Below are 26,998 nucleotides of genomic sequence, written 5' to 3' on the forward strand. Positions count from 1 at the left end.
GAAAAAGTATAAGTAAATCTGCAAGCGACAACACCGTGAGACACGATAAAGCAGACTGCTTTATCGTGTCTCACGGTGTTGTCGCTTGCAGATTTACTTATACTTTTTCTTCAACCCTGAAGATGGGGGCGATACGTTCCTCCGAAACGTCGGTTAACACCACATATACACGGTGCCAAATCCCAGAAGACTGCATTCTTCAAGAATTGACTTTGTTTCCAATGAAAAGTAACCAAGTTTGGTCATATATGTGAAAGTATGTGCAATTTCTCTGCACTCATTTCTTATTTTTCTCTAACAAACTAAATTAAAAAAAAAAACACACATGAAATCACATCAAACAAAATCTGGGTAAGTCAGGGGATACCTGTATATCAGTTTAGGTCAATATAAAATACTGTAAAGTGCGCACTGCAAAGTGGGCAAAGGAAGGCAGCACCAATGTTGAGGACATCTGAAGATATCCATGTGGCCCTTTTTAATGCTGTGTAGTAAACTTAAAAGAAAAGTAACACTCTCCTGGTCTGCGATTATAAATATGCAGGCCTCCAAAAATTTACCTTCAGAAGAGCTCTAGTGCAAGAATGCTAAAGAGTAACGTTTGTTCTACAATTCACAATTAAAATTTAACATTTTACAAATACAGATCTAACACTATGAAGTTTACATGTACTTATGTGTAACCTGGGAGGACAGCAATCAACAAGGACTGGTCATCAGCCTGAAGACACAGAAACCACAATGAACAGGAACTTGAACTTGAACTGAACTTTGACAGGATCAACAAGACTGTGCTGGTTTCATAGACAGACAGGAAAATGCCATTCCACTTAAGAACTGCTTCCATTTCTTCAGAAAATATTAAATCACAAGTTTTCACTATTCACAATTTCATATTATGTACAAAAATAAATAAAGATTCCACACAAAAAATTGCAGACATGTTCTGTATCCTTCACTGTAACAATCTCATATGATTCACGAAACACAAACACAGTCAGAAGGTAAATATACAGACTTTACATCATAATCACATAATTTTCTAACAGAAATTTCCATTTATCCAACAGATATCTCAACATGTCAAATTTCAGTCACTGATTATCCTGACTGAGGGTTTTGTGGTTTTCCTCAGTCCCTCCAGGCAAATGCCAGGATTTACCTTAGGACTTGACCATTTTCTTTCTCATCCTTTCAAATTAATTATTCACCACCTCATCACTTTGCTACCTAATCTCAGTTATTGACACCACTGCTATAAAGAACACGAATACGTAACCAACATATATATATGAAAAGCCTGATAGTCATATGATTATGACACAACAATGTGAAGTTGCTGTCAATGTCAGAGTATAAATCCCATGATTTCAAGTTCTTATTTTCATACTGCAACAAGCACCTCCCTGGGCCCTGACACCACACCTTTCTGGGATGTGATAATCTATATTTTGGAAGACACTGACATTCCAGGGAACCTTCTGCCTTCTCTGTGGAGATGAAGGTAGGAAGTTTGTCCAAGGTGATCACACCAGCCTACCAAAATAAACAGTATCACATGCCAGAAGACTGCAGTCTCAACTTACATGATTACAAGTTCTTAATGTAAGACTGCCACCAGTCCCTATGTCCATGGGCCCTCTTTTTGGGAACATATTCCCTTGCTACATTAAACACATGTGACTGCCACTTAGTACCTGAGACAGCATGAGGTAGTTCTCATAGAAAGGAACTGCCTGGCCGAATTCACCGCGGGAAGACAGGCAGTTTCCAAGGTTGAGAAGAGCACATGCCTCTCCCGCTGTATCCTTTAGTTCACGTGCTGTATTCAGATGTGCACGGTAGTGAAGGAGGGCCATCTCATGTGCACCAAGGGCTTGATATGCTACAGCCAGATTCCCGTGGGTTGATGCTTCTGAGCTGCGGTCATTCACCTCCTTGGAGATGGTCAGCTCCTGCTTGTGGTACTTGATAGCCTGCACAACGCACCACAGTAAGGATAATATCCCCCCCTGCTTCTCACTTCACCTCTCCCCCTTCTTGCCCTTTCATCCTTCCCAAAGTTCCCCTCATATTTTCTGCCATTCAAGAATACAGTCTTCTGTGTTGTGTGGTGCAGAAAACCATATCAATGTCATCACTGCCAATCATGTCACCCAAGGGGCATGTGGTAGCATGTTTGAGAAACTATGCTACAAACTGGAAGGTTATGGGTTCAATTTCCAACAAGGTCACTGCATTTTTCAATTCACTTAATCCTTCCAGCCGCACTATGGCCCTGGGGTAAGGATCTTCCTAGGCATAAAGGATGGTTGGCTGGAGCATAAGGCTGACAACCTCACTGCCAACTGTGAGCTGACTGTCTTAGAAAATATGGGAAACCTGATGTGTCAAAATCCTATGGGCCTCCACAGCTTGATGCAGAGATAGCTTTACCTTACCACTAGCACTACCTGTAACCTGATGGGTTGAAGTCTGCTACATGCCAGTGCTGACCCTGTCAAATGACACGCTGTTGCCACTGTATAAACAGAAATTTTTTACTTGATATTAGGAGCAGAACAGGGTCCTTATATTCATTGCATGTAATTATGGTACATCCTGTATAGATGTCATTTTCTCTGCAGATGCCCCTCAAATGAAACGTGTAGCATGCTGAAGCTTGAAACAAAATATGCTGTGGACTGAGGTTCTCACAGCAGTGGTGACTGTCAAGAGTAAGGTTTTCTAGGTTGAAAGGTCCTGTAGTTGGGGGACAGCGCAGTGTTTCATAGGAACACATCACCCATATCTTCAGGGTCAAGGAGAAGGGCAAGCACAACTTTGCTTCACGCTGGTTTCTTGCTTGGTGTACTCTTCAACCATGAAGATGGAGATGAAATGTTCCCTGAAACTTCAGTTGACTTTCACCAGACTACATTGTATTATATTTCAGAAAACAGAATTCTTCACCGTCACCACTCTGAGATCCTCAAATCAAACATAAAGGGAAACTGATCCAAAAAAGATATAATTGGTACCTGCTCATAGTAGCCCATGGCACTGTAAGCATTTCCAATATTACCATAGGCACGCCCCATGCCTGCACGGTCCTGCAGCTGCCGAGCTATGCTGAGATGTGCCTGGTGCAATTTGAGTGCTGCATCATGTTCCCCTAGCAGCTGGTACACAATGCCAAGATTCGAACAAGCTCGACCCTCGCCCACCTTGTCTCGTGATGCTAAAGCCATATCCAGTTGGCGCTCATGCCATCGCTTCGCCTGCCATCATTAAGAGAAGGTGCATAGTATCAGACCTTAACCTAAGACAGGTATATGCAATCCAGGCCACTACAATCTGTTTCCTGGGGGCACAAATCACTATTCTCCATTTACACCTCCATCTTCTTAAGTGCCCTCTGCAGGCCTTCTCAATCAAGTATCAAATCTTATCTCCCTTCCCAGGCCAATAAACACACTCACTACCAGCAACATATAGTTACATATTCTCAGGTTAAACTGAATGCCAGGATGACATTGACATCCAGTGGTTATTTTCTAAATCAAATTTCTTTCATTTCTGTATCAACTTCAAATCTTTATAATGGAATTCACATATGTACATGTATCATATTATTGTATTACTCAATAATTATTCTCATATAAGCTTTCATGTTTTCACCAGTTACTATAAGATAACTGCAAATAATTTTAATTTTGGTACAATTTACATGCTTCCAGATTCTAAACAGGCCATAGTGAGTCTGCTTTCCTTAGTTCGAAGAAATAAAAGTGGGCTTATGAGATCATCATGCTGTCTGTGTGTCTGTGAATCCCCCTCCATCACAGACAAAACACTACATGAAGTTCTAAAAAGCACTTGCATAAACACAATGGATGTTCACAGCGCAGTGTCACGTGGTAGACTGATGCAATAGGCTTGTGGAAGTGTGACCTTGGCCTCCCCTTTCATCTCCTTTCTCTGAGGCAGTTACAACAATAACAGTCCAGGAACTTGACCATACCTCGTTTGTATAAAGAAGAGCAGGTTTTTGTGTCTGTTTTTTATTGATTTCCATACTGTTGCCTCTGTTTTGACCAAATTTGGCATAATGGTACAAGACCCTCCTAAAAGATGCTTTTTCCTCATTGCTTCAGAGCAATTCATGCTTGAGTAAAAAAAAAAGAGTATTTCTTTACTCTATACATCCATGTGATATAGTTTTTGAGCTATTTAATTTTAACTTTTGAAATAATATATGACACTTATTCCACATATTGAATTAAAATTTTAAAATTAAATATCTCCAAAACTGTAACAGACTGTCACATACAGGAAGCAAAGGTGTTCCCCCCAAGCTCCAATGATGCAGGGAAACCTCACTACACTAGGATGAATGATAGAGAACAACACTATAAATTTTCAACTTCCTAATTGTGTGCATTACACCTGGACAACACCAGACAGATCAGCTTCTGCTGTTATAAATCCTCAATATCATGGCTATCTCCCCAGAGAGTAGGTCTCGAGTCACACCTGGGTATAGTCCCCAGCACAACGAGCTGCATGACCCAGTCCTGCGTATGCCCTTGCCTCTATTGCATGGTCCCCAAGTTCCTGCGCAATCCGCAGAACATTTTCATGGTAAGAAATGGCTTGCGCAAAGTTACGTCTGTAATGATGTGAGGACCCAAGATTGCTGTATGCACGAGCCTCCTCCACCTGCAACATAACAAAAAGTTTGCTTTCATACAGCCTCATGCACAGAGCAGTTCCCTGGCTCTCTTGGTACATTAGACCACCAAGTTCCAGACTTGCAGTGACTCAATCACTGCTATCCTCATTATGAAAACCACACAGACATGAATAAACAAAACTGCCCTTACTGCATGAAGGTTCTTGGGAGAACTCTAACCCTTTCACCCTCTGAAGTTTGTAAAATGTGGTGAAATCAAATATGTACAAAAACACATCTTACATCAGTGGAGATACAGAACTGAATGCATGAAAGTTGAGCGAAAGAAACCAGACAAGGTACCAGAACACTGATAAGATGAAAGACACAATCTGCCAAACAATTTGAAAATTTAACTCCTTGATACATAATAATAGAGTACCTGATTGCCAAGCCTGCGTGCTAGACGGAGGTGTTGCGAGTGGCAGTCGACGGCACTCTCGAACTCACCCATGGCAAGGTATACAGCCCCCACATTACCGATCTCTCTTGCCTCCTGTAGACGGTCCCCCATCTGTTTCACCAGCTGCACACACTGTTTGTGAGAAGCTAGCGCGTTGGGGTAGTCACCCACTGCAGTGTACACATGACCTGTACATAGTGAATGTTAACAAAGTGTTTGTGAGATGCTAACGTGTTGTGGTAGTCATCCACTGCAGTGTACACATGACCTGTACATAGTGAATGTTCACACAGTGTTTGTGAGATGCTAGTGCATGGGGGTAGTCACCCACTGCAGTGTACACGTGACCTGCACATAGTGAATGTTCACACAGTACGGCAAGTGAGCTACACAATCATGAACAGCGAGAGAAACAGTTCATAGTGAAAGCACTTCATGTTAATTCACTCAGGGGATTCATATCTCTGCAAAACAGTGAAACTAGAGTAAGGGAGTGTCAGCTTATATCCAACACAGCTTCATATACAATTCATGGTAGTTGTTAAATGATCTGCTCAAGCGATTCTAAAAGGAACTGTAGCATGTAGGCTGTTAGTGGGTCGAGCGTGGTTGGCCCAAATGGATGCAATGAACATTAGTCTCTCCCTCTGAAGCAGATGAATTATTTTCAGGTGGCTTTCTGATGGTCATGCTACAGTACTGTCTGTCTGCAAGCTCATTTTATGATGATGTCAATAGCCAGACTATGTAGCTACGAATGGTATGATGAGAGATTAATGATGAACTGGAAGGAATTTGGAAGGAAATGGTCCAAGTCTAACTGAAGTATTATCCCAGCATTTGCCTGTGGGAAACAGAAGAGTATCTCAGGCACTCACCGAGACTGGTGAGGGCGGCAGCAGCAGCCTGCGTATCTTTGCACTTCATAGCAAGTACAAGTTGATAGCGGTGAGCTGTTAGTGCTTCCTTGTAACTTCCCTTACTGAAGTATGCTGACCCAAGGTTGCCATGTGCCCGGCACTCTCCTGCAATGTCTCCTAGTGTCTTTGCAACTGCCAAGTCCTGTTGCATGTAGCTTATAGCCTGAAACCAGAGACATCTACATCAGCAAAGCATCACACTATGTAGCAGTCCTGAAGCATAACATTTACCATGGCTGAATTAAAAAAAGAATACCGATTTGATGTGGAGGTTCCAGGATGCATAGAGGGAGTTTCCTGTTTAATAACTATACAAAAAAAAATATTTAATGACTCTTTGGGTGAATGGCTCTCCATGCACTAATCGAGATTTTCAATGAATTAGGATTATGCAAAATTATAGAAACTGTTCTTCTCCTTATAAGAATTACTGTATACATTTATGATAAAAGTATTCCTTTACATAAAGAGGCACACTGTTTCTGCGCAAATAGATACAATTCATTTCTAGCATAAGTAATGAGGTATAAAATAACCAAATTGGTTCTAGGACAAGATTTTGGACAGAAAGAAACTACGAATTTTTGTGTCAACCACAAACACACTAAACAAGGGTACAATTTTTGGAAAGTGAATTTCTTTATACAATAAATGCAGGTTATTTACTAAAAATGTACTAAATATAAGAAAATAATGAACTATTTATATTGGGCTTGGTTCAGATCAGAAATATACATATATATTATACATACATACAATATACATATATTTACTAAATACAGCATTTCACTCAAAGCACAGCTTCAGCCACAGGTCATTTAAACAAGAGGGGGCAACTGTGCTGCAGTGAAGTATTCCACTGCCCATGATGCAAAGGTTGAGCAACATGCCATGAACACAGATCCTGGAGTGGACGTTTCAATCCGTGTATTCTTAACCTTGACATTTGATAGGTGTGAGTCATCAGCTTTATGTCCCAGTTATTTCACCCTCAGGGATAAAAACTGATACCACTGGCAGGGGGCTGGGTGGGCCACGAAGCCAGTCTGGACACAACAAAAAAGAGAAAAATCTGTGTCCCTACCAGGAATCAAACCCCAGTCATGCAGCCTGTAGCCTAATCACTATACTGACTGATCCTGACTTTTCATACTGTTCATTAAAATAGCTGGAGGTCACATTTCAGATTTACTATCTTAGTGTGTGTGTATGTACCTTATCTAGTGAGTTGAGTGCCCAATACGCTGATGACAGGGCTGAGAATACAGAACCTCTGAGTTTGAGGCTGCAGGTACCAATCCTGAGGGCTGCTTCCAATACAATGACAGCTGCTGCATACTGGGCCACACCAAGCAACTCCTGTCCCACCACTGAGATTATCACAAATGGTGACTTGTCCAGTTTCATGGTCTCCAGCTGTCTGAATGTTGGCTCTAATGTACCTGAGTGGCAAAAGACACTGGTTTAGTATGCCACTTACAACTCACCATGTTATGACAATTCCATAGAGAAGTATGACAGTTTCTGAAGAAGCAAATGCTTCCATCTCCAGAGCAGAAGAGGAAGCAGGGTGGCAAAGAATTGTGCTTAATTTAGGGAACAAGGAGCAGGGACAGGATCTATGAGGAAGCCAACTGGAACTGGAGGCCCTGGAAAGAGTTGGAGAGAAAGCAAGGACAGAAGGGAAAAACAAGCAAATAAAGGGAGTAAGTAGTAGAAGGAGAACTGGATACTTCATGATAAGGGAAGAGTGCAGTTCAGCAGAGAGCTACTTGCGTTTCAGAGGAACCTACTGTTTCCATCTTCCAAGGTAGAAAACTGGAAGCAGCATATTCCTCTGAAACACAGGTACCTATGTTCTGAACTGCATGGCATCACACTGTAAGCTTGGGACATAATTACTCTGACATGAAAACTGATATTTACAATATTGTGGCATGGAGACCTGTTGCTAGGCAACAACCGCAAAATAAGCAGCTACACAACAGCTGCTGCTAAGTAATGGCTGCAACAGATTCATAACATGAAACAATGGCATAAGTAGGAAGCAGAGTTCTCTATGTGGTCCATGCAATAGCTAAGTGATGCAACAATAGAAAACTGTTGGGAGAGGTGTTTTCTTTGCAGTCCATGCTGAGGCTATATAATGAGGAGCAGCTGTGACTACAAGAGTCTTGAGATGGCAGTGAGATGAGTACGAGGTTGGTGTGAGATGGCTGCCAGCCTGGGAATGAGTTGTGAGAGAGTCGCTAGCCAGAAAGGACATGAACATGGAAGCTGAGGAAGCTATGACATTGGAAGCCATTACCAGTGACAACCAGTGAAGATACAGCAGGCAGAGAAAAATTCATACAGGCTGTAGTGAACTGCAGAGGGTGTGAATTAGCAGCAGCACTATAGTTATTTGTAGTAAGGTTCTGTAAGAGTTCAATAAATCCAATTACCAATCCAAACACTGTCTATAGTCAGTCACATGACAATATCATATACACTACCTAGTGCTCCCTATCTACACACCTCTGAGGGGAGACTTCATGGATGCCTCCACAAGCCCTGCCAACAGCTGTGCATTCTTGGGGTCCTGCGCTAGCCCCGAGCTGAATGCAGCAAGGGCATCGCCATGACGACCCAGGCATTGCAGAGCAACCCCTTGTCGGTAGTATGCCTGTCAAACACACAACTCTTTCAGCACATCACCAGACAAAACAGAGACCTGAAAAATGATGTGTGATGTAGTGCCATATACTTCAGCAGATAGATGCCGACATGCTCCACGTAGGCAGCAAGATCTGTCATCAAACTACACAGTTACATACTTCAGAAGACTGTGATGCTAATACTCTTTGCTGTGAAGGCTTTTTTTAAACACGCACACTTACAGACTCTATGTAGGCATTCACTGCTCCCACAGCATGGTCTGCCTTGATAACCAGATTACCAGCTGTGGAACTGATGAGTATAAAACCAAATTCCTCAAAAATGATCCTGTGTATTTATATAACATACACACCACTGATACCAACATTATATTTAAATCCTCTAGCATTTAAGATCGCAGTATTCTGCAATTTGAAACCACCAAATCTGTTAGCCACTTCTCAGAATTCCACAAGGGCCCTCTGCATCTATTGACCACTTCTTCTATCCTGAAGATAGCAGTAGCAGGTTCTTCCGTAACAGTGGTAACAACCTACAAGAGTGCCACATCCCAGAAGACCATGATTTTAATATTCATTGTCATCATCGTAGGAAACTTGAACCTCCACACGGTTCCTCTATGACTTTTGTCATTTGGCGAGATGAACCGATTGGTTCTCTCAGACATTTCCATAAAGCAGCAACTTGTGGCTGAAGTGTCAAAATGCATGCATCTTCATCAGTTACTCTTTGGCCTGCTCTGGTTTAGAATTAACTTACGAAGCAAGTAACCACAAAAAGTAACATATCATAATGAATTACTTATTTTCTAGTTTTCATAGCCATGCAGGTTCAAATTGTGACTTCTGGGTTTGGACATCAAGTGGGTTAGCACAGTGGCAAAACTCTTGGGCATACATTCAGGAATATGTTGACTGGAACTCCAGCTATCCTGACAGATTGCTAGTGGTTTCCCAGACTCCCTCAAGGCAATTGCTGGGATCAAATCCTTCCCAATTGATCATTCATTATCATCATCACACCATTTGGAGTACATGTATGTATGTATGACGGGTAGGCCTTCTCGGCCCTTGCACCGCGACCTACAGTGGTCTATTGTGCTTATTTGAAGTATATAGTCTGGCCAGTGACAGCACCACATACACCACCATTTTGGAGGATCATGTTGTCTGCACCTTCAGAATCAGAGTGCCCACAGGCTTCTGCCCAGTGGGTAAAGCATCAAGGGCATGAAACTGACCACCATAAATATCAGACTTGATTAACAGATCCCCTAATATCAGGCTACAAACTGATACATAGACTGACATTACAAAAAAATCGTTCCAAAGGGAAAAAACACACATCTTTTCAGTCTAGTTTCAAACCTGCTACATGAAATCTGAAAAGCAGAATGCAAATTTCTGCACCTGTATCTGTAACAGCTTGTGTTCTTGTACCTTGGGCCACTTGCTGTTGAGCTCGCGGGCCCGAATGGCATCCTGCAGCGCCTGGGCAAACTGCCCCATCTTGACAAGGGCTGCAGAGCGGTTTGAATAGAGGATGTGATTGCTTGGGTCCAGTTGCAGAGCGTCTGTATATAGAGATACAGCTGTGGCGTAGTCCCCACTCTGGCACGCTGCATTTGACTGCCGCACCTTGTCCAGGAACAGCGCCTTGTTTGCTGCCGGCAGCTCCGACGTCCCTTCCGGCTCCACCTGTTCATCAAGCATGAAAGGCAATCTGGTGGATATCCTGATTAGCAGCATCTACATTCATTGCTGTATCACCCATGTATTTTCCCATCAACCTCTCTTATTTTTGTTTATGTAGTGGTTAAGGCACTATGCTACAAGTCAGAAGGTTGCAGGTTCAAATACCGATGAGGTCATTGGATTTTTTTTCAATTGACCTAATCCTTCCGGCCACACTATGGCCCTGGGGTTCACTCAGCCTCTAACAGAATTGAGTATCAGGAATTAAATAAATAATTTTCCTGTGGAGTAAAGCGCGGCTGGCGCGTAAGGCTGACAACCTTACCGCCATCTTTGAGCTGATTGTCTAGATAATGTTGGACCCTCAACGTCTCACAACACTATGGGCCTTCATGGCCTCGTACAGGGACAGCTTTACTTTTTTACTTAATCATATACATTCAAATTATTTGTCATTACTCTTAATTCTTTCATCTTACCATCCTCATAATAACCATTTCCGCACTGGAATTCCTAAATCTCTTGTCCAAAACCTCATCCCTTCATACCTTATTACATGGCTCCAATCTTCCTCTTTGCTACATCTAGGGCAAATCCCCTGTTCAGTGTTGAACCTGACCTCCTTAGATTCCTAACTCCCGTTTCCCACAATACTATCGCTTCAATGGCCTCCCCCGTGTATATGTGCTTTCTCCAATTTGTGCCTTTAACTGTCATACACCATTAAGGAATGTTTCCCTCTCTGTTTCTCTTGTTGTAACTTCCACACTTTGCCTTTCTATATCAGTACATTGATCTAGATATGGGTGGGAACATATCAGAATGTATCTTTGGAAGATAAGATGGAGTGGTATGATCTGGACTTATCTGGCTCAGGATGGGGCCCAGTGGCAGGTTCTTGTGAACACAGTAATGAACATTCAGATTCCATAAAATGTTTGGAAATTCTTTGGTAACTAAATGACTGGTGGCCTCCCAGAAGTTAGTTTAGATATATGAGCGCAGATCTTTTCTTCCACTCCCCCCCCGTCGCCCATTTCCTGCCCAATTCCACTCCTCCATTATTCCTACGGCACCGCAACCAGCCGTGCAATACAGGACTCCATGGCATGGATGGTGAGAAGACTGAACTTCTCGTCTAATTCTTGGGTCAAACAAATAATGTTGTCCCCTTGCTTTTTCTTGTGGTCACTCAAAATGGACCAATATCAAAGACAGAATCAGTTTTAGTCCCACACGGCTACACTGACTTCTGCAAACAAACAATTTTACAGAAAAGAGTATTTCATATGTATCAATAAGATCCTCTGGCAACTATTTTTAAAAGAGATAAACCACATTTTAAGTCATTTTATTGGTCTGATGGCCTTAAAACTTGTATTTGCATGATGGGAGCCTTAGACTCATGGAGATGAGGGGGATCAGGCTAGTTAGGCTTCTGCCCCTGGATTTAGAAAAAAGTTGAAGAAAGAAAATCTTAAAAAGTAAAGGTATCCCTGTCCCAGGCTGTAGAGGCCCATAGGGTTGTGATATGTAGAGGTTCCCACATTTTCTAGACAATCGGCTCACAGATGGCGCCAAGGTTGTCAGCCCTACACGCCGGCTGCCCTTTACCCCCAAGAATATTCCTAGTACTCAATTCTGTTAGAGGCTGAGTCGACCCCAGGGCCATAGTGCGGCTGGAAGTATTAGGTCAATTGAAAGAACCCAGTGACCTCATTGGGACTTGAACCCGCGACCTTCCGGCTTGTAGCATAGTGTGCCTCGACCAACTGCGCTACCGCATACCCCCAAAGAAACGAAATCTACTAAATATTAAGAGAAATACAGAAGACAGAAAAAATAAAGTTGTCCCCGTGTCTAATTAATTAAGCACGACGCCATGAAGATGCATGAGGGATCAGAGGTGTAGCTGTTCAGTCTTCACTTCAGCACTAGATGGAGGTAAGTGATCATCTCCACGCTTGGGGAAAGCCCCCGGTACCCACTGGATTGGAGGCTGGGTGGGTCACAGAGCCGGTTTGGACGCTGTAGTTTAAAAAAAAAATTCCCTCTTCCCAGGAATCGAACCCCGACCGTGCAGCACGCAGCCCGCTAATATACCGACTGAGCTATCCCAGTTGTACGTGTATTAATGGAAATATACTACATATTAAAATAAACAATTAAAATTATTTCAAAAAGATATGTTTATTCTTCTGTCCCGAATACAACCGGGCGAACTGCAGAGAATATTTTAAACGGTTTAACGTAAATTTGTAGACATTTCTCAGAAATTGCAGGTTTGAAGGAACCTGTCAAGTTTTGCCTGAACAGAAAAGTGATTCATCTGTCTTCCTAAATGTCACGTGTCTTTTAAAGCACGTGCTCAACAGTGAACAGAATTTTTCACATTTCGAACCGGAGTATCCGACATCCAGTAGCTCAGTCGGTATAGCGACTGGCTACAGGGTGGACGACCGAAAGGTCGAAGATCGAGCCCCGGTAGGGTCAAGAATTTTCCTTTCTCCATGTCGTCCAGACCGGCTTGGGGTCCACCCAACCTATCTAATGGATACCGAGGGCTCTCTCCCTGGGGGTAAAGCGGCCGGGGCGTGAAGCTGACCACTCAACTACAACTAGTGCCGTGGTCAAGAAAATGTGGATCTATACACCTACTCCCCATACGCCTTCATGGCGTGGTGCTTAATTAGTTAAGCACAGAGACAACTTTACTTCTTTTATCCGACATCCAGACTAGCTGTAACCGGATTATCAGCAATTTACTGTATCCTTAATATGAAGGCAGCGCGTTCCTCCGAAACGCCGGTAACTATCTGGGACGCTGAACGGCATCGCATGCCAGGATGTACCAGTTTTCATAATTATGAAACTTCGCACTGCGCCGATAATTTCCCTAAAATACTTAAACATTACCTCTGTACCTAGACCGCTGTTTTCGAAGTGGCCCTACAGTAGGAGGTTTCCACACCAAAATTCTGCATGCATTTACTGCCTTCCATCCGAGCTGCATGTCCAGTCTACCCTAATATAATCAGGAGAAGTTATCGGTCATGTAATTTCCACAAATTTCCAATTCAAGTCTCTTTAGATGCGAATATATTTGAATAATGCCGTCTTCTGGGATCTGGCACCGTGTAGATCTTGTTTGAACAGACGTTTCGGATGAATTTATCGCCTTTAACTTCAGGGTAGAAAAATTAGCAAGAGAGGAGCCAGCGTTGAGTAGGTGGCGATACGTCCCTCCGAAACGTAGGTTCACACAAGATCTACATGACGTCACATCCCAGAAGATGGCATCTTCATAGTCACGGCCGTAGAAACATGAAATCTTACGCGAATATATTTCAGGAGAACCTTGTTTCCAAGCGATAGTAATCTCTCATCGTAATTCAGACAACCAGACAGCGTTTCACTGCCAGACAAAACAACAAAAATCTGATTGTGACTCCTGGATCCTCCATCGAGTAAATAACACGGCTCCGCACAGCCGCCATTTTTCCGACAGACTACGTATTGGAAACATCGTGTCCGGAGAGAATTCATGTAATTATCTGCAAGTCGAATTTAATAGAAGTCGCCCAGTTCGTTGAAAAGATATTATCGGGGGGGCCCCTCCCCTCCCCCCTCTACGTACGCGCGAACACACACATACACACACATTTCATTCTATCAAGTCGTTTTTCTTTCACGAATGCAACATTCCATGTACTCATGTTTAGGATGGGTCCACATCGCGTCCCGCTACCCCCCCCCCCACGGCAGCGCTAATGATCAACGAATTGCAGAGAAGTTCAACCGAGATAAGGGTGAGGTCACTATGTATATGTTGGCAACACTGACTTTCCCACAATAATAGCTGTTGCGTGCGCTAGGTCCACTTCACGTATCAGTCATGAATCGGTTGCCATGGGAACACGAGGAGCACACGTTATATTGTTGCCGCGTCGCCCACGTGCTGGGTCATGTACATACTCAATAAGCTCAAAATCAGAAAGTTTCGGGTTACGGAGAACTTCAAAATTAACCGGAGGATGCATGGGCGGGCGGTGGTGGCGATTTTCCTAAAAGGAAGTCCAGAAATTTTTGTTTTCAAATTTTAATCAGTTTAGGGCCACTTTTACTGATCGGCTTAAAGTATTCGGGATAGAATAATGTTTTAGAAAAGTTAGTTGTTATTATTCGTATTCGATATATTTCCTTTAATTTTGATTTTTTTTTCTACAAATCCAGAGGGGAAAACGCATGACCCTTCCCCCCAGGGGTTGACCATGGGAGCATGGGTTCTAAATATTATTCAATGAATTTCATGTTTAAAATGGTTAATTTACATCAGTGGTTTCCCGACTTTGGTCGGTATGGTTCGCTTGCGGACTGAAATCACGGAGTTTATCAGAAACAGTACGTAAGTGGCTTCTTATCAGAAGTAAGACGGGGAACCGCGTCAACCTGATCTATTCCAACGACAGGAGCTTTTGTGGTGGGAAATTCTTGAGTAGCTGCAGAATTGGCGGCTCCTCAAGAAGGGCTCAGCTCCATGAGTAAGTAAGTAACCAGAAACATCTCTTTCTTATTAATAATTTGGGAATTGTACAACAGCTCTACCTCGGAAACCGATCGGAATAGCACACATGTAAATATACGGTTTCTTGCTTAGAATGACCGATACTATGACCTCCCAGAATATTGACTTTTCCTCCTGGGACATCCTGTATATGTTTCCCGGCATAAATCACACCTCCCCAGGGGAGGCGTACCGCATGTTTTAGAAACCACTGACTTATATGCAGACGACCGTCCGTACTCGTTCATAACTCCCGTACCATTCGACGCTGCAAGCTAGAATATCTCTCTGGCTGGTACTCGAAGCGGGTTCTGCCCACTATGAAGTCGGCGCGGAATTTGCTGCGCCGCGAACCTAAGCAGGCACTTCACTTTTGTGGGTAAGTGAGCTCTCTCGGAACGTCTGGCGCTTCTGGATGCAATGTTCAGCGCAGGATCGTGACTGAGGACAACTACGAAAGAGAGGGTGACGTTAACTGACCCAAGTCCGCGTTTCGAGACACGCGGAGACCTCGGGCTAAACTGTGCTGCAGATTAACAAACAGTGGAGCATGCAAATAAACAGATGAGAGGGCTAAGGCGTAGTTACTCAAAATGTGGGTCGCAACTCCCTTTATGGGGGACCGCCGAGTTCTCAAGCACTATTTCACGTACAGCAGTGCGCCGTGCCACAGCTCAGGCGGTTAGTCTCCGGCTTCCCAGTTCGGCGTCCCAGGTCTGGTCATGTGGGATTTGTGGCGGACAAACTGGCACTGGGGCAGGTTTTCTCCGAGTACTTCGGTTTCCCTTGCCAATTCTCAGTCCATAGATTGCTCCACAATCATCACCTATCATCTGGGGCTGATAAAAATAGGCAAAATAGTGGCCGCAGTAGAAGGGACTTAGTCTCACCCCATGAGAAAAAACGTACAGTCGCGCCAAAGCACAGTTTCTGCAAGTCAGCAACATTTGATGCTGGTAAATTGGTAAAGTTGTTCCTGTGCTTAAATAAATAACCGCCACGCCATAAAGACGTTTGGGGGAGTGGAGGTATAGCTCCACCATTTTTGACGTCAGTACTAGGTGGAGGTGGTCACCTTCACGTCCCGGTCGCTTTACCCCCAGGTATGCGTTGGGTAGGAGGCGCTTCCACGTTCGTTCTCTTTTTCTTTCTCCTTAATTCTTCATCTCTTAGCCTCTATTTAGACTTTTTTCTTTTGTGGGGGTGGTGAGACTGAGTCCACTCGGTACTGCGGCCACGAAGCAGCCCACTGTACCAGCCCGCGTGATAACACGAGTATGCAGCAGGCTGTGGAATGAGAATTGGCACGGAAAACCGAAGTACACGGTTAAATTGCTTAAATGCCACTTTGTTCACCACAAATCCCACGTTACCTGTGCTAGGATCAAACTCGGGGCTCCGAGATAAGAAACCTGATCTATGGCGCGGCCACCCGTCTATTCTCCCTTTTTAGCTCTCCGTCTTTCCTTTCTGTATCTCCTTTTTCTTCTTATTCTCCTCTGCTACCCCATTAATTTCCTCCTCTTATCTCTTCTGCTCTTCCCCTTTCATGTTCCTATTTCCCTCTTTCCTGAATCCGCCTTGTTCTTCTCTTACCTCTCCTGTCTTCCTCTTCGGATTCCCCTCTCCTTCACATTATTCCGTCTACTTCCTTCCCTTCACTGTTGTTTCATACCTGCCTTCCTTCTACTTATCCTTCTCTTCTTCCACTGCTTTATCATCTGCTTCTTCCTACACGCTCCGACCAACACAGTTTGGGGTTAAGTTTCTGTAACTTAGCAAGATTTGAGTTTCTCGCAGCAGTTCTATCTTCTAGTCTGCTGAAAGCCTACATGTGTTTCGGAGAAACTCGCCGCATCCATCTTCAGCGTAGAAGAATAAGCCAAGCAAGAAACCGGCGCCACTCGACTTTCAGCGGAATACACGACGCTGTATACAGAGACAGACTCTGCATTCTCTAGCCTCGTCACTAGATGGAGCTGAGCGGTCCGTTTGAGGCCTCGCCTGCCTTTTCAGCCCCCGATACACATTGGGTAGGAGAACATCTGTTGCTTCTGGCGGGAATCGAACCCAAAGTGGTCGCCCAGCCCGTAACCTAAACAGGTTCTTCCGATACGCTGGCAAGCCTGACAATATACCGAACTACACGGCGTCACTACTAAACCTCACTACTCAGGGCAGCTGGTCTTGGGGCTGACACTCGAACCCAGTAGGAAGCAAGGTGCTCCAGCGTGGGTTTAAGCCGAGGCACGCCAGCAGTACGGCCGTGATCCAGTCACGAACCCGCGACATTCCTTGTGGTTGACCAGACCCGTGTTTTTGTCGTTCCCAAGGGCGGGCCGTGGCTACGTGCGTGCTGTGAGGAATGTTGCACCTGTCGGCTTCCAGGCGTTCTTTACGAATCGCCTTGCAATGCCTGTCACTACGCATTCGTAGATTTGAATTAGCAACGGGAATGCATGTAGTACGCATGTACGGAAAATTCTAGTCCAGAATTCTGAACATCTGCGAGGATACCGCGTAGACGGGAGGGCAATATTAATCATTTAATAGGCAACGGTAAATATAAGTAACTCCGGCTTGGACACTCTGCACTCTGCCGGAAGGAGTATTTATATGCTCCTTACGAGTATCACTGTCCTCTTGGGCAGGGAAGGAGCGCGTTAACTGTGAGGTACGAACTGAATTTTTAAATATTACTTCGATTCGTCTGAACACGGTAATGAAACTTCGGGTTCCATAAAAGCGGCGAGTTTGTAGAAAAGCCAAGTGACTACGAGTTCCCCAAAACTGGGCTCTGTTTCTTGGATTTAAACAGAAAATTTCCGAGTCTCAGGACAGAGTCCACAAGACGTTTCTTCTAAAGCCTTGCCTAGTAAACACTCGTAACCTTCCCACACATTTCAACGATATACATATAAGACTCATTCGAACTAGCGTTATTAAATAACAGAAGAATGTAGCCTACAGCGATAATGACTTAATTTATGGCTTGTTTAACCCTGTTTAACGTATCAAAACACCACGTTATGGCCACAGAGTATATTTGTGCTTCGTACGGTTCTCACAATAAACCGGTTGGTCTTTGTAGTGGAGAGGTAATTTTCCTGTGGGGTACGGACTGAATACTTATATTGCGTAAAACAAATTCAGTTTTAAACGGTTAAGGATGCTTTGAGAACTCAGTATAGTACTAGGATAAAATCTCCAGTGCCACTCTGTCCACCACAAATCCCACGGTGGGAAGCAGGCAACTACACGGCCACAGTTCTGAGTTTTTTAATAGCGCCGTTAAACAAGACACAGACACACAGCGTCTGGATCGTCTGGAGACACAACCGAGGTCACAAGCGTCTGAAGCCTAAAAAGAGCAAGAACAGAAAGTGCACCGNTAATTAAGCACTAAGCCATGAAGGCGTATGGGGGGTGAATATATAGATCCACATTTTCTTGACCTCGGCACTAATTGGAGGTGAGTGGTCAGCTTCGCGCCCCGGTCGCTTTAGCCCCGGTAACCACTGCATATGATGCTGGGTAGACCCCAGAGACGGCCTGGGAGACGTGGAAAAGAGAAACGCTACATTTTATAGGGGAAGGGCAGAAGAATTTCCCGCTTCGAAGGTCCACAAGCAGTGCCTGCTTGTCCTGGTAAAAATACCTTCAGAGGGCGGGTAATGTGTTGGGAATTTCGCTTAAAACGTTTACAAAGTTTCAGTACTTACTTCCTCGAAGGAAACAATCGCTACTTCCTTTGATAACACGAGACCAACAACGTGAGGATTCTTAATTTCTCTGTGGGTCACGACTACTTCCGTAGATACGGTGTACAGCGTCCAGTGTGTGTGTGGATGAATTGGAAAGTATTCTGGCATTTACTTAGAGGGTCTAAGGAAAACCGCGTAAACTTCAGTCAAGTAAGCCGGTGTCAAATTTCTTAACATCACAGCTGACCGTTCGTATGTAGTATACACACACACACACACACACACGACTGTTTCAAAGGCAAAATGTACAGTTGCCCCTGTCCTTAGTTAAACACCACGCAATGAACACATATGGGGAAATGGAGACATAGCTCCACGAATTCTTCACCTCGGCACTAGATGAAGCCAAGGCCATTAGACCTCAGGGAAAAGAAACCCCGGTACCCATGGGATAGGAGGTTGGATGTGCCCCAGAAATGGTCTTGACGCTCTCTTGCCCCAGCCGGGAATTGAAACTCGATTCTTCGATCGTTTATCCCGTAGCATAGCCACTGTACTCAGGCAAACCGGCTCTTCAGTGGGTTAATATAATTACCTGGACATTTGCCGTATGGCAACTGGGTAAACCATGTAAAGCCATTGAAACTGCCGTGATATAATTACAACTTCAGCATCGTATTCAGGAGATCTCGGGTTCATATCTAGACCCTTCAGACGGGTTAGTCTGTGGTTCGCCGTGTTCCTCAGTCCCTCGATGTAAATGCTAATGGGCTTTCCGCGTCCTTACTCAGTCATCATTAATAATCAAAATTTCGATTAAAGCTGTGTAACAATATGGATAATTAGTCGTCGTTAAATACAAGAAAAATAAGAACGAAAAAGCTTACGGTCTTCCACAGATCGGGACTGGCATTCAGATGCGTTGTAGAGGAAGCATATTTTGAATCATCCTGTGTTGGTCCCTTTCAGTGGAGTGGGGGGGGGGAGGGTCAATCCGAGGTCTCGGTCTTTTTACAGCCCAGCCAGGATGGAAAGCGTAGTTGTTACAGAGGATGCAAGATAATGCTGCCAATCAGTGTAAACAATATCTGAAAGCTGGCCCTAAAGACATTCCGCACAAATTTAAGTAGGTCCCGTACTCTCGTGATGTTCGGCGGTTGGCGGAAGCTCCAGCCAACCTTATGTCGGAAGAGGGAGGGTGGCTGTTATGACAACAGTTCCCATTATTACATTGTGATAGCTTTAAATGTCCTTTGAAGAATAAAATTCACGTAAATACTTAAAAAATCCAGGAGCTAGCACACAGGAAATACACTGCGTCTCCATGGAAAACATCAGTAACGTTAATGATGTATACAGAAATAAAAGCTGTTTATTGTGAGACTCATATGAAAACTTTACTACATTGTACGGGGAAAACGCAGTTTCGTAATGTTAAAACAGGTGGTACATATAGTAACCACTGTGGTTCAACGGATTTAACATGATATGTACTGTCCTTGAGCTACTGACAGAACAATACAGCTACATTTGTAAACAAAATCTCAATCCTGTAGTGCATGAGAAAAACTACGACCAGATTACAACAATGGTGGATGAGCAGTGAAAGTACCGAGTGCCCTGGAGGCAAATTCCAGCGACACAACGTTCCTGGAATGTTAAGCTGCGGTACAGAACTCACCTCTGACAAATCCCTTTGTGACATGACATCCACATCACCATTTCTCCTACTAAACGTGTGCAACCATTAGTGCTTCCAACACTTCACACAACTTCACTGCACTAACTCAAGCGACAGAACCCACCACATTCCGAACCGTCAGCCATATTGGAATGCGACGCGGCCAGGCGACCTGAAGGCTGTTCCAAGAAGTGAGCCTCCTCCACCATAACCTTGAATAGTAACCACAACACCGGGTCAGAGCCATCTGCAGTCGAATTCCGACTTAATTGCTTCACATTGTTGTGAGACGTCATTGTCAGCCTTCCGGATACAATATGGCCACCACCAGGGGCTGCAAGTGTCAGTGTTGTGTTACCACGGGGATGAACTTTATATCATAATAGCAAACGATGGGAAATCGTGTAACTCAATGAAGCAGCGACTTTCTTGAAAAGCTAATAGTTGTCCAACACTTTATGGATACCGACTGTTCATTCCCGTGTTCACAAAACACCGTCAGCGGTCCCTATCCTTATGAACATGAACCCATTTCATGTCCTCCCATCGTCCTTCTGTAAGATCCGCTATAATATTGCTGTACCATCTACACGCAAGTCTTCCAAGTTGTCTTTTTCCTTTAAGTTTTCCTGTCAAAACTTAGAAGAACTCTTCTTGTCTCCCAGACGTGCTACATGCCCTGCACCTCTCATCCTCCTTGATTTGAGCATCATTATAATATGTGGAGAAGTGCAAGGTAACGGTGAATTTGTCCTTGTGCCTAATTAATTAAGCATTAATGCCGTGATGACATACGGAGGAGTGGCGTCATACTTCCGCCTTTCTTGGCCTCGGTGCTGGATGAAGGTGAGTGGTACAAATTGTAAAGCTCCTCTTTATGTAATTTTCTCTAGCCTCCTGTCATATCCTCTTTCTCAGGTTCAAATATTCCCCTCAGCACCCCTTTCTCAAATACCATCAGTCTACGTTCGTCCCTCAATGTGAGAGACAAAAACACACCCCCATACAAGAATAAAGGTAAAATTAAACGGAGAATTTATAGACCTGCAATAAGAGAAAGGGATGATTACAAAGCAGCTCTGCCACACTGAGTTCGATTCCCGTCTGTTGTTCATACTCGTGGGTTCAGAGATTCACATCTCGTCCCAAAGACCGGTTACCATTACTGAGAACAGTTTTGTCTGCTGGGGTACAAATCCGTGCAGTCCAGTGCAAGTCAACGGTGGTATCACAGAAACGCATTGCTCCCATCTTCACGGTGAAAGAGAACAGAGCAAGAACCCGGCATGAAGCAGGCAGCAAGTAAAGCGGCGTTATAACCCACATGAAGAAGTGTTCATAGTCATCCAAATCATGAATGAAACTGTTATGATTTTCGTCAGTGTCTCCATTTTGAAGCTTTAATAGTTCTAAAGCTAGGTCACGACAGCTTCCTTTTAGATCCATTCCAATTCATTATTCATCAATCATCACATCATTCGACGTTGTACAGTGCGGACTAAGACAAGGGAACATCGCTGTTGGTTTTTATATGGTACAGATGAGCCGGAGCGTGAAACCAACAATTCGCCTCAATTTAGTGAGTGGAGCTTTAGTTCTGACACTTCTAAATGACTGACGCTTAGATAAAATGACATCTCTAACTTACAAAGCAACAAAATTTATCCTTGTTCTCAATTAAATATCACGGCATGAAGACGTAGGGGGGGTGAAGGGATAACTCCGCTCAGTCTTAATCTGGGCAGTAGATGAAAGTGAGCATTTAACTTCACGCCCCGGCAGTTTTACCCATTAAAAAGTGCACTTGGCACCTGTGGGCCCGAGAGCTTGCCTGGACTCTATAGACAAGAGACCGATACGTCCAAGAATCCTCGGGCATCCAGACTGTAACCTATGCCGACTAGATATAGCCCTTACAAAAAGTGGCAGGCATTTTATTTTGTTCATGCGAATTGTCATCATTTCAATCCAGGAGCATTGTTACCAGAACCCAGAGGCATCTCCTTTCCGTTGCGTGTGTATTTGCCCGGCAGTGGTAAGCTAACTGTTCGCCTTGTTCTGTGGTTAAGATAGCGTGGAGCTTTATCTCCAATTCCTTCTGTTTTCTAAGTGTGCTGGGTAATCAGTTAAAAGGCATTTTAAACTCTACTGCATTCTTTCTGTACAGCCTGCTGCTTTCCAGATAGTGACCTTTTCGAGTTTGAAGTTTATTCAGAAACAAGAATTTATAAATTCAGTTCGCACCTCACAGGAAACACTCCTCTCACGAAGGCCAATGGATAATGTTGTTTAGAGAGATATCCTTGTTTATTCTAGGAATCACACGAAACACGCACACATACACGTGTGTGTATGCTTGTGTGTATATATACGGTATAATTGACAGGTGCGGAGAAACTTTGGGCATGAGTTCCCCATGTCAAAGCAAGAAATATGTCCATAACAGCATCTTTCCGGAAACATTTAACTTGTGAGTTATAGCTGAAAAAGTACATTTATAATAAGTGCTCAAAATGTCCTCCATGAGATTCAATGCACGCCTCGACACGTCTCATCATGGACCGCCGCAGCCGTTCTGAGATGGCGGAGCAGTTGCGGACAGTCTGACAGGCACGGACAATGCGACGGAGAAGTGCCTCTTCGTTGTCAGGGGGTCCTGCATACACAGGGGTTTCATGTGTCCCCACAGGCAAAACCCAATACGGTTAAAATCTGGAGTGGAGAGACGAGGCCACGTAGTATCCTCCTGTACGTTTCCGGCCATGACAGGTGATACTGAGAACATCTCGCACAGCACGGAGCACCATCATGCCTGCACCACATTCGTGCTCTGACTGTCAGTGGTACATGTTCCAGTAGCTTTGGCAGATCATGTAAGAGGAAACATCGCTAGGGGTTGCCTGTAAGCTGACGTGGCAACACATGCGGGCCTACCAAACAATCACCAACAATCCCTGCCCAGGCGTCTACACAGTATTCAGTTGTAGCTCGCAAATTACAATGCTTCCGGACACCTTCCTGTTTTGGCATGTGGCATTCGTGCCCAAAGTTCGTCCGCACCTTTCAGTTACTCCCTGTAAATTCTCTGGAAACCACCCAGACTCCTACCCAATTAGCGCGGATGTTGAGAATGTGTGGAGCTATATCTCCACACCGGAACCTGCCTTTTAACCGTGGTGCTTAATTAAGCACAGAAACAGCTTTCCAGCTGCATACTTGATGTTGGAAGAAGTTGTTTGAAACAAGTTCAATTGGGAGTTTAGGAACTGCATTTTTTTGTTCTGCGAAAAGGAAATGTCAGTTTACGAGGTCTAACAAATCACTTCTCAGTACAGATTTACGCATTAATTGTGTTCCTGGAATTAGTTGCGTGTCTCAAAACTGCATAAATAGACAATGTTTCCTTTCTTAGCAACTCCTGTTAAAAATAAAGGTTAAGTTCCTATGCAGCTGCTTGCTTACGTAGCCAACGTGACTGCGACCTTTTGTCAACCTGGTTCATCAACTAGAAACACATGGCATTAAAAAAAAGGTAAAGTTCTCCCTGTGCTTAATTAATTAAGCACTATGCCATGAAGACGTGTGGGGGAGATCCACGCATTTTGACCTCGGCACTAGTTGTAGGTGAGTGGTCAGCTTCATGCTCCGGCCGCTTTATCGCCGAGGAAAGAGCCCCCATTACCCTTTGAATAGGAGGTTGTGTGGGGCCCAGAAAATTTTCTTTCCTCTGCAGGGAATGGAACCTTGACCGTCCAGCACGTAGCCGGTCGCTACACCGACTGCGTTATCCCGGCTCACAAATACAGCATTATGGAACGAACGCCTTCTTCCCTTCTATACCTCTACAGCGAGTCTACATGAAAGCGTTCACGTACCGTAATATTTGCTGCCTATTTTCATAGACCATCTTCGAAATTCGTTTAATGAAAATTACGTTCTTCAGAGGTTAATTGGAGTAAATGGAGAAATAGGGCCGTACCTTCAACAGGTTTCTGGTCAGTAATTGTCATTTTTTACGTCCGAGGTACTGAACTCTCTTCTTGAACTTCAACAGCTTCGTGTTCATTCTTCTAAACCTCTTTCAGGAAAAGATGAACAGCGTATACGCGAGAACACGTCGTGTACGACGAACCTACCGAGTTCCGTGACATAATCTGTGATAGCATGTTTCTCTTGGCGAATTTCTACCAAACTAAACGGCGTCACATGCCAGTAGGACGTACTCTTGATGCAACCTCAAGCCTCACAACCGGATTTAATCCGTTGTTGATGTATTGGCGCCATCAGCGTGTTGGTGCAGAACGGCGAGACAATTAGCAAGAAATTAATTGGAAAGGATATGAAAGGAGGCGGTCTTGGCCTAATTTGAAACACATTGTGGCATTTGCCTTGAAGGACTAAGAAACCCCCGTGAAAAACCTCCGCCGGGATAGCCACGGTTCCCGCTGAGTTTCCGCATGTCCTGGGGACATCTACTGATGAACCCCCTGTGCGGCGCAAGGGTTTAATTTTGAATGTACTGGTTGGTGGGAGGGAGGAGGGGAGAGGGAAACGGATGGACCAGGCACGAATGCTGGGTAATGCGAAAGCCAGAAAATTTCCTCGTCCAGATATTATCGACAACTAATTTCAAGTTACAACAATGAGAAAAAAACACAACACATACTCATGCGCATGAACGTAGCGGCAGTCAATTCACTGTCGTGAAAATGACCGACCGGCAGGTATATGTCATAGGTAGGTACAGCGAAGCGCGCGTTATACGTAACAAACATGCATGCCATTGATACTGGGTAAAAATGTATGGCATTGTAACTCACTGCCCGACTGTGCTGCCATCTATGGACAACGCCTCTACAGGGAAATAGGAAAACCAGGTACTGTAGCAGAATCGCCTATTGTTTCCTAGAGAGTTATTTCACGGTGCTTTCTGTAACACGGGCTAGAGAGCGTTGAAAGGATGATAGATAACTCACAAATTGAAAGGTTCTGAATTATAACGCTGTGTATTCCGTTGAAAATCAACCGATGTTTCGGAGGAAAATATTGCATCCATCTTCAGTGTCGAAGAATAAGCCGAGCAAGAAACCGCTGCCAAGCCACCTTCGACCCTGAAATTGAGATGATATGGTCCTCGGAAACGTCAGCTGATTTTCAACAGACTACACGTGGTTATAGCCCAGAAGACGGTACACTTCGAATCCACCGTTGTGAGAACAAGTCCTGCAAATTGGAAATGATTCGGAAGGAAGCACTCTTGGCTTAAATTAGGTACTATCCTGGCCGAACCGGTTGCTTATGTGCGTATAGCTTGGTCTCTCGGGCTAGAATCCTGCTTTGTAAGCAACAGGTCCCGATTTCAATTCTCGACCCTGACGCCGACTATCCTAAATTAAGATTTGTCATTATTCTCCTCAGCCCATTCAAACAAAGTCTGCTTTTACCGGTTCTCACGGTCTCTTCGCTTGCGGATTTCTTATATTCTTCCTTCTGCCCTGAAGATGGAGGCGATACGTTCCTCCGAAACGTCGGTTAACACCACATATACACGGTGCCAAATCCCAGAAGACTGCTTTCTTCAGGGTCAAAGATGATTTCTCAGTCTCCAGACCTTCTCTGGATTTAGTGATCCGTGCCGGGTCCCCCTCCCCCTTTAAATTGAATGAGTACTTGGGACTTTTCCAATGAGGTAAATCGACCAGGGCGTCAAGAACTTAACAATGCATGGAGCCACACTTCCACTCTCCCCATACGTCAGCAAGCGCGTCGCTTAATTAAGCATTAGGAAAATATCACGATTCATCTATTATTTATGCATTATTTATTTAATGACACTATCAGTAGTTATGAATCATATACTGTCTTCGCTCGCTTGGAAACCGGGATCGTGGGTTCGAATCCCACTCAGGGCATGGATGTTTAGTTTGTGTGTGTGTACAGGTAGAGGCCTTGCGACGAGCTGATCACCCGCCCAAGGAGTCCTACCGAATGTGTAAGCTCTAGAAAAACCGAAGTGAACGGAGAAGTTCATGGAGGTAGGCCTGGGCCCACTGGGGCTGTAGTGCCAAAGAAGAAAAAAACATCAGTAGTTAAGATTGATCGAAAGAATAAGACGAGTAACGAATAATGAATTGGAAAGGATTTGGAAGGAAGTGGTCATGGCCTGATTGGAAGTTTAATCCCACCATTTTCATGGAGGAGTGAAGAGAACCACGAAGGAACTCGGGATAAGTGGTCTTATGGCCGAGAACTGAAGCCGGAACTAGAGGATACGAACACCTTGACTGTGACGTTACCGAGTAAGCACTAATTGATTGAAAATTATTTAAATGAATTAATGCTGACTTGATAAAGATTTGGAAGGAGACGATTGTGGCTAAAACGAACTGTAACGAGTCTGGAGCACATTTCGCAGTGCCTGTATCGTTAACACACGCTGGACCCTTGCTCTATGATTACCCTACTTCCTAACTACAGAGATAGAGCGCGTGAGGTTTCAGGGACACCGAGGACCGAGGGAGCGGAAAAGTGGCCTCTGGCTACTTGTGGCTTCATTTTACCGGGGGCATAGGCGTTGGGGTTACACCCCATTCCGAGTGGCTCCTGTTTGCACGAAAGACAGAAGAGGAAAATAAGGTAACACAACTTAGGATCAAAGTG

The 26,998-nt window shown here is 44.2% G+C and overlaps 1 protein-coding gene across 2 annotated transcripts in view; it reads right to left on the reverse strand.

The window, feature by feature from the left end:
* Window positions 1-20,511, reverse strand: part of LOC111862867 (tetratricopeptide repeat protein 28) — a 55,955-nt gene extending 35,444 nt beyond the window's left edge. For both annotated transcript variants that reach the window (XM_023848634.2, XM_023848633.2), the window contains exons 1-9: window positions 20,339-20,511; window positions 10,135-10,392; window positions 8,555-8,702; window positions 7,253-7,479; window positions 5,996-6,200; window positions 5,097-5,305; window positions 4,516-4,701; window positions 3,021-3,260; window positions 1,698-1,976 (exon numbers count right to left, since the gene is read on the reverse strand). In XM_023848634.2, coding sequence (XP_023704402.1) covers window positions 1,698-1,976; window positions 3,021-3,260; window positions 4,516-4,701; window positions 5,097-5,305; window positions 5,996-6,200; window positions 7,253-7,479; window positions 8,555-8,702; window positions 10,135-10,392; window positions 20,339-20,362 — 1,776 coding nt within the window. In that variant the 5' untranslated portion in view covers window positions 20,363-20,511. The remainder of the gene's footprint in view (window positions 1-1,697; window positions 1,977-3,020; window positions 3,261-4,515; window positions 4,702-5,096; window positions 5,306-5,995; window positions 6,201-7,252; window positions 7,480-8,554; window positions 8,703-10,134; window positions 10,393-20,338) is intronic.
* Between the last annotated feature and the right edge of the window lie 6,487 nt (window positions 20,512-26,998).

The sequence above is a fragment of the Cryptotermes secundus genome, unplaced genomic scaffold (genome assembly GCF_002891405.2).
Source record: "Cryptotermes secundus unplaced genomic scaffold, Csec_1.0 scaffold462, whole genome shotgun sequence".
NCBI classification, from domain to species: Eukaryota; Metazoa; Arthropoda; class Insecta; order Blattodea; family Kalotermitidae; genus Cryptotermes; species Cryptotermes secundus.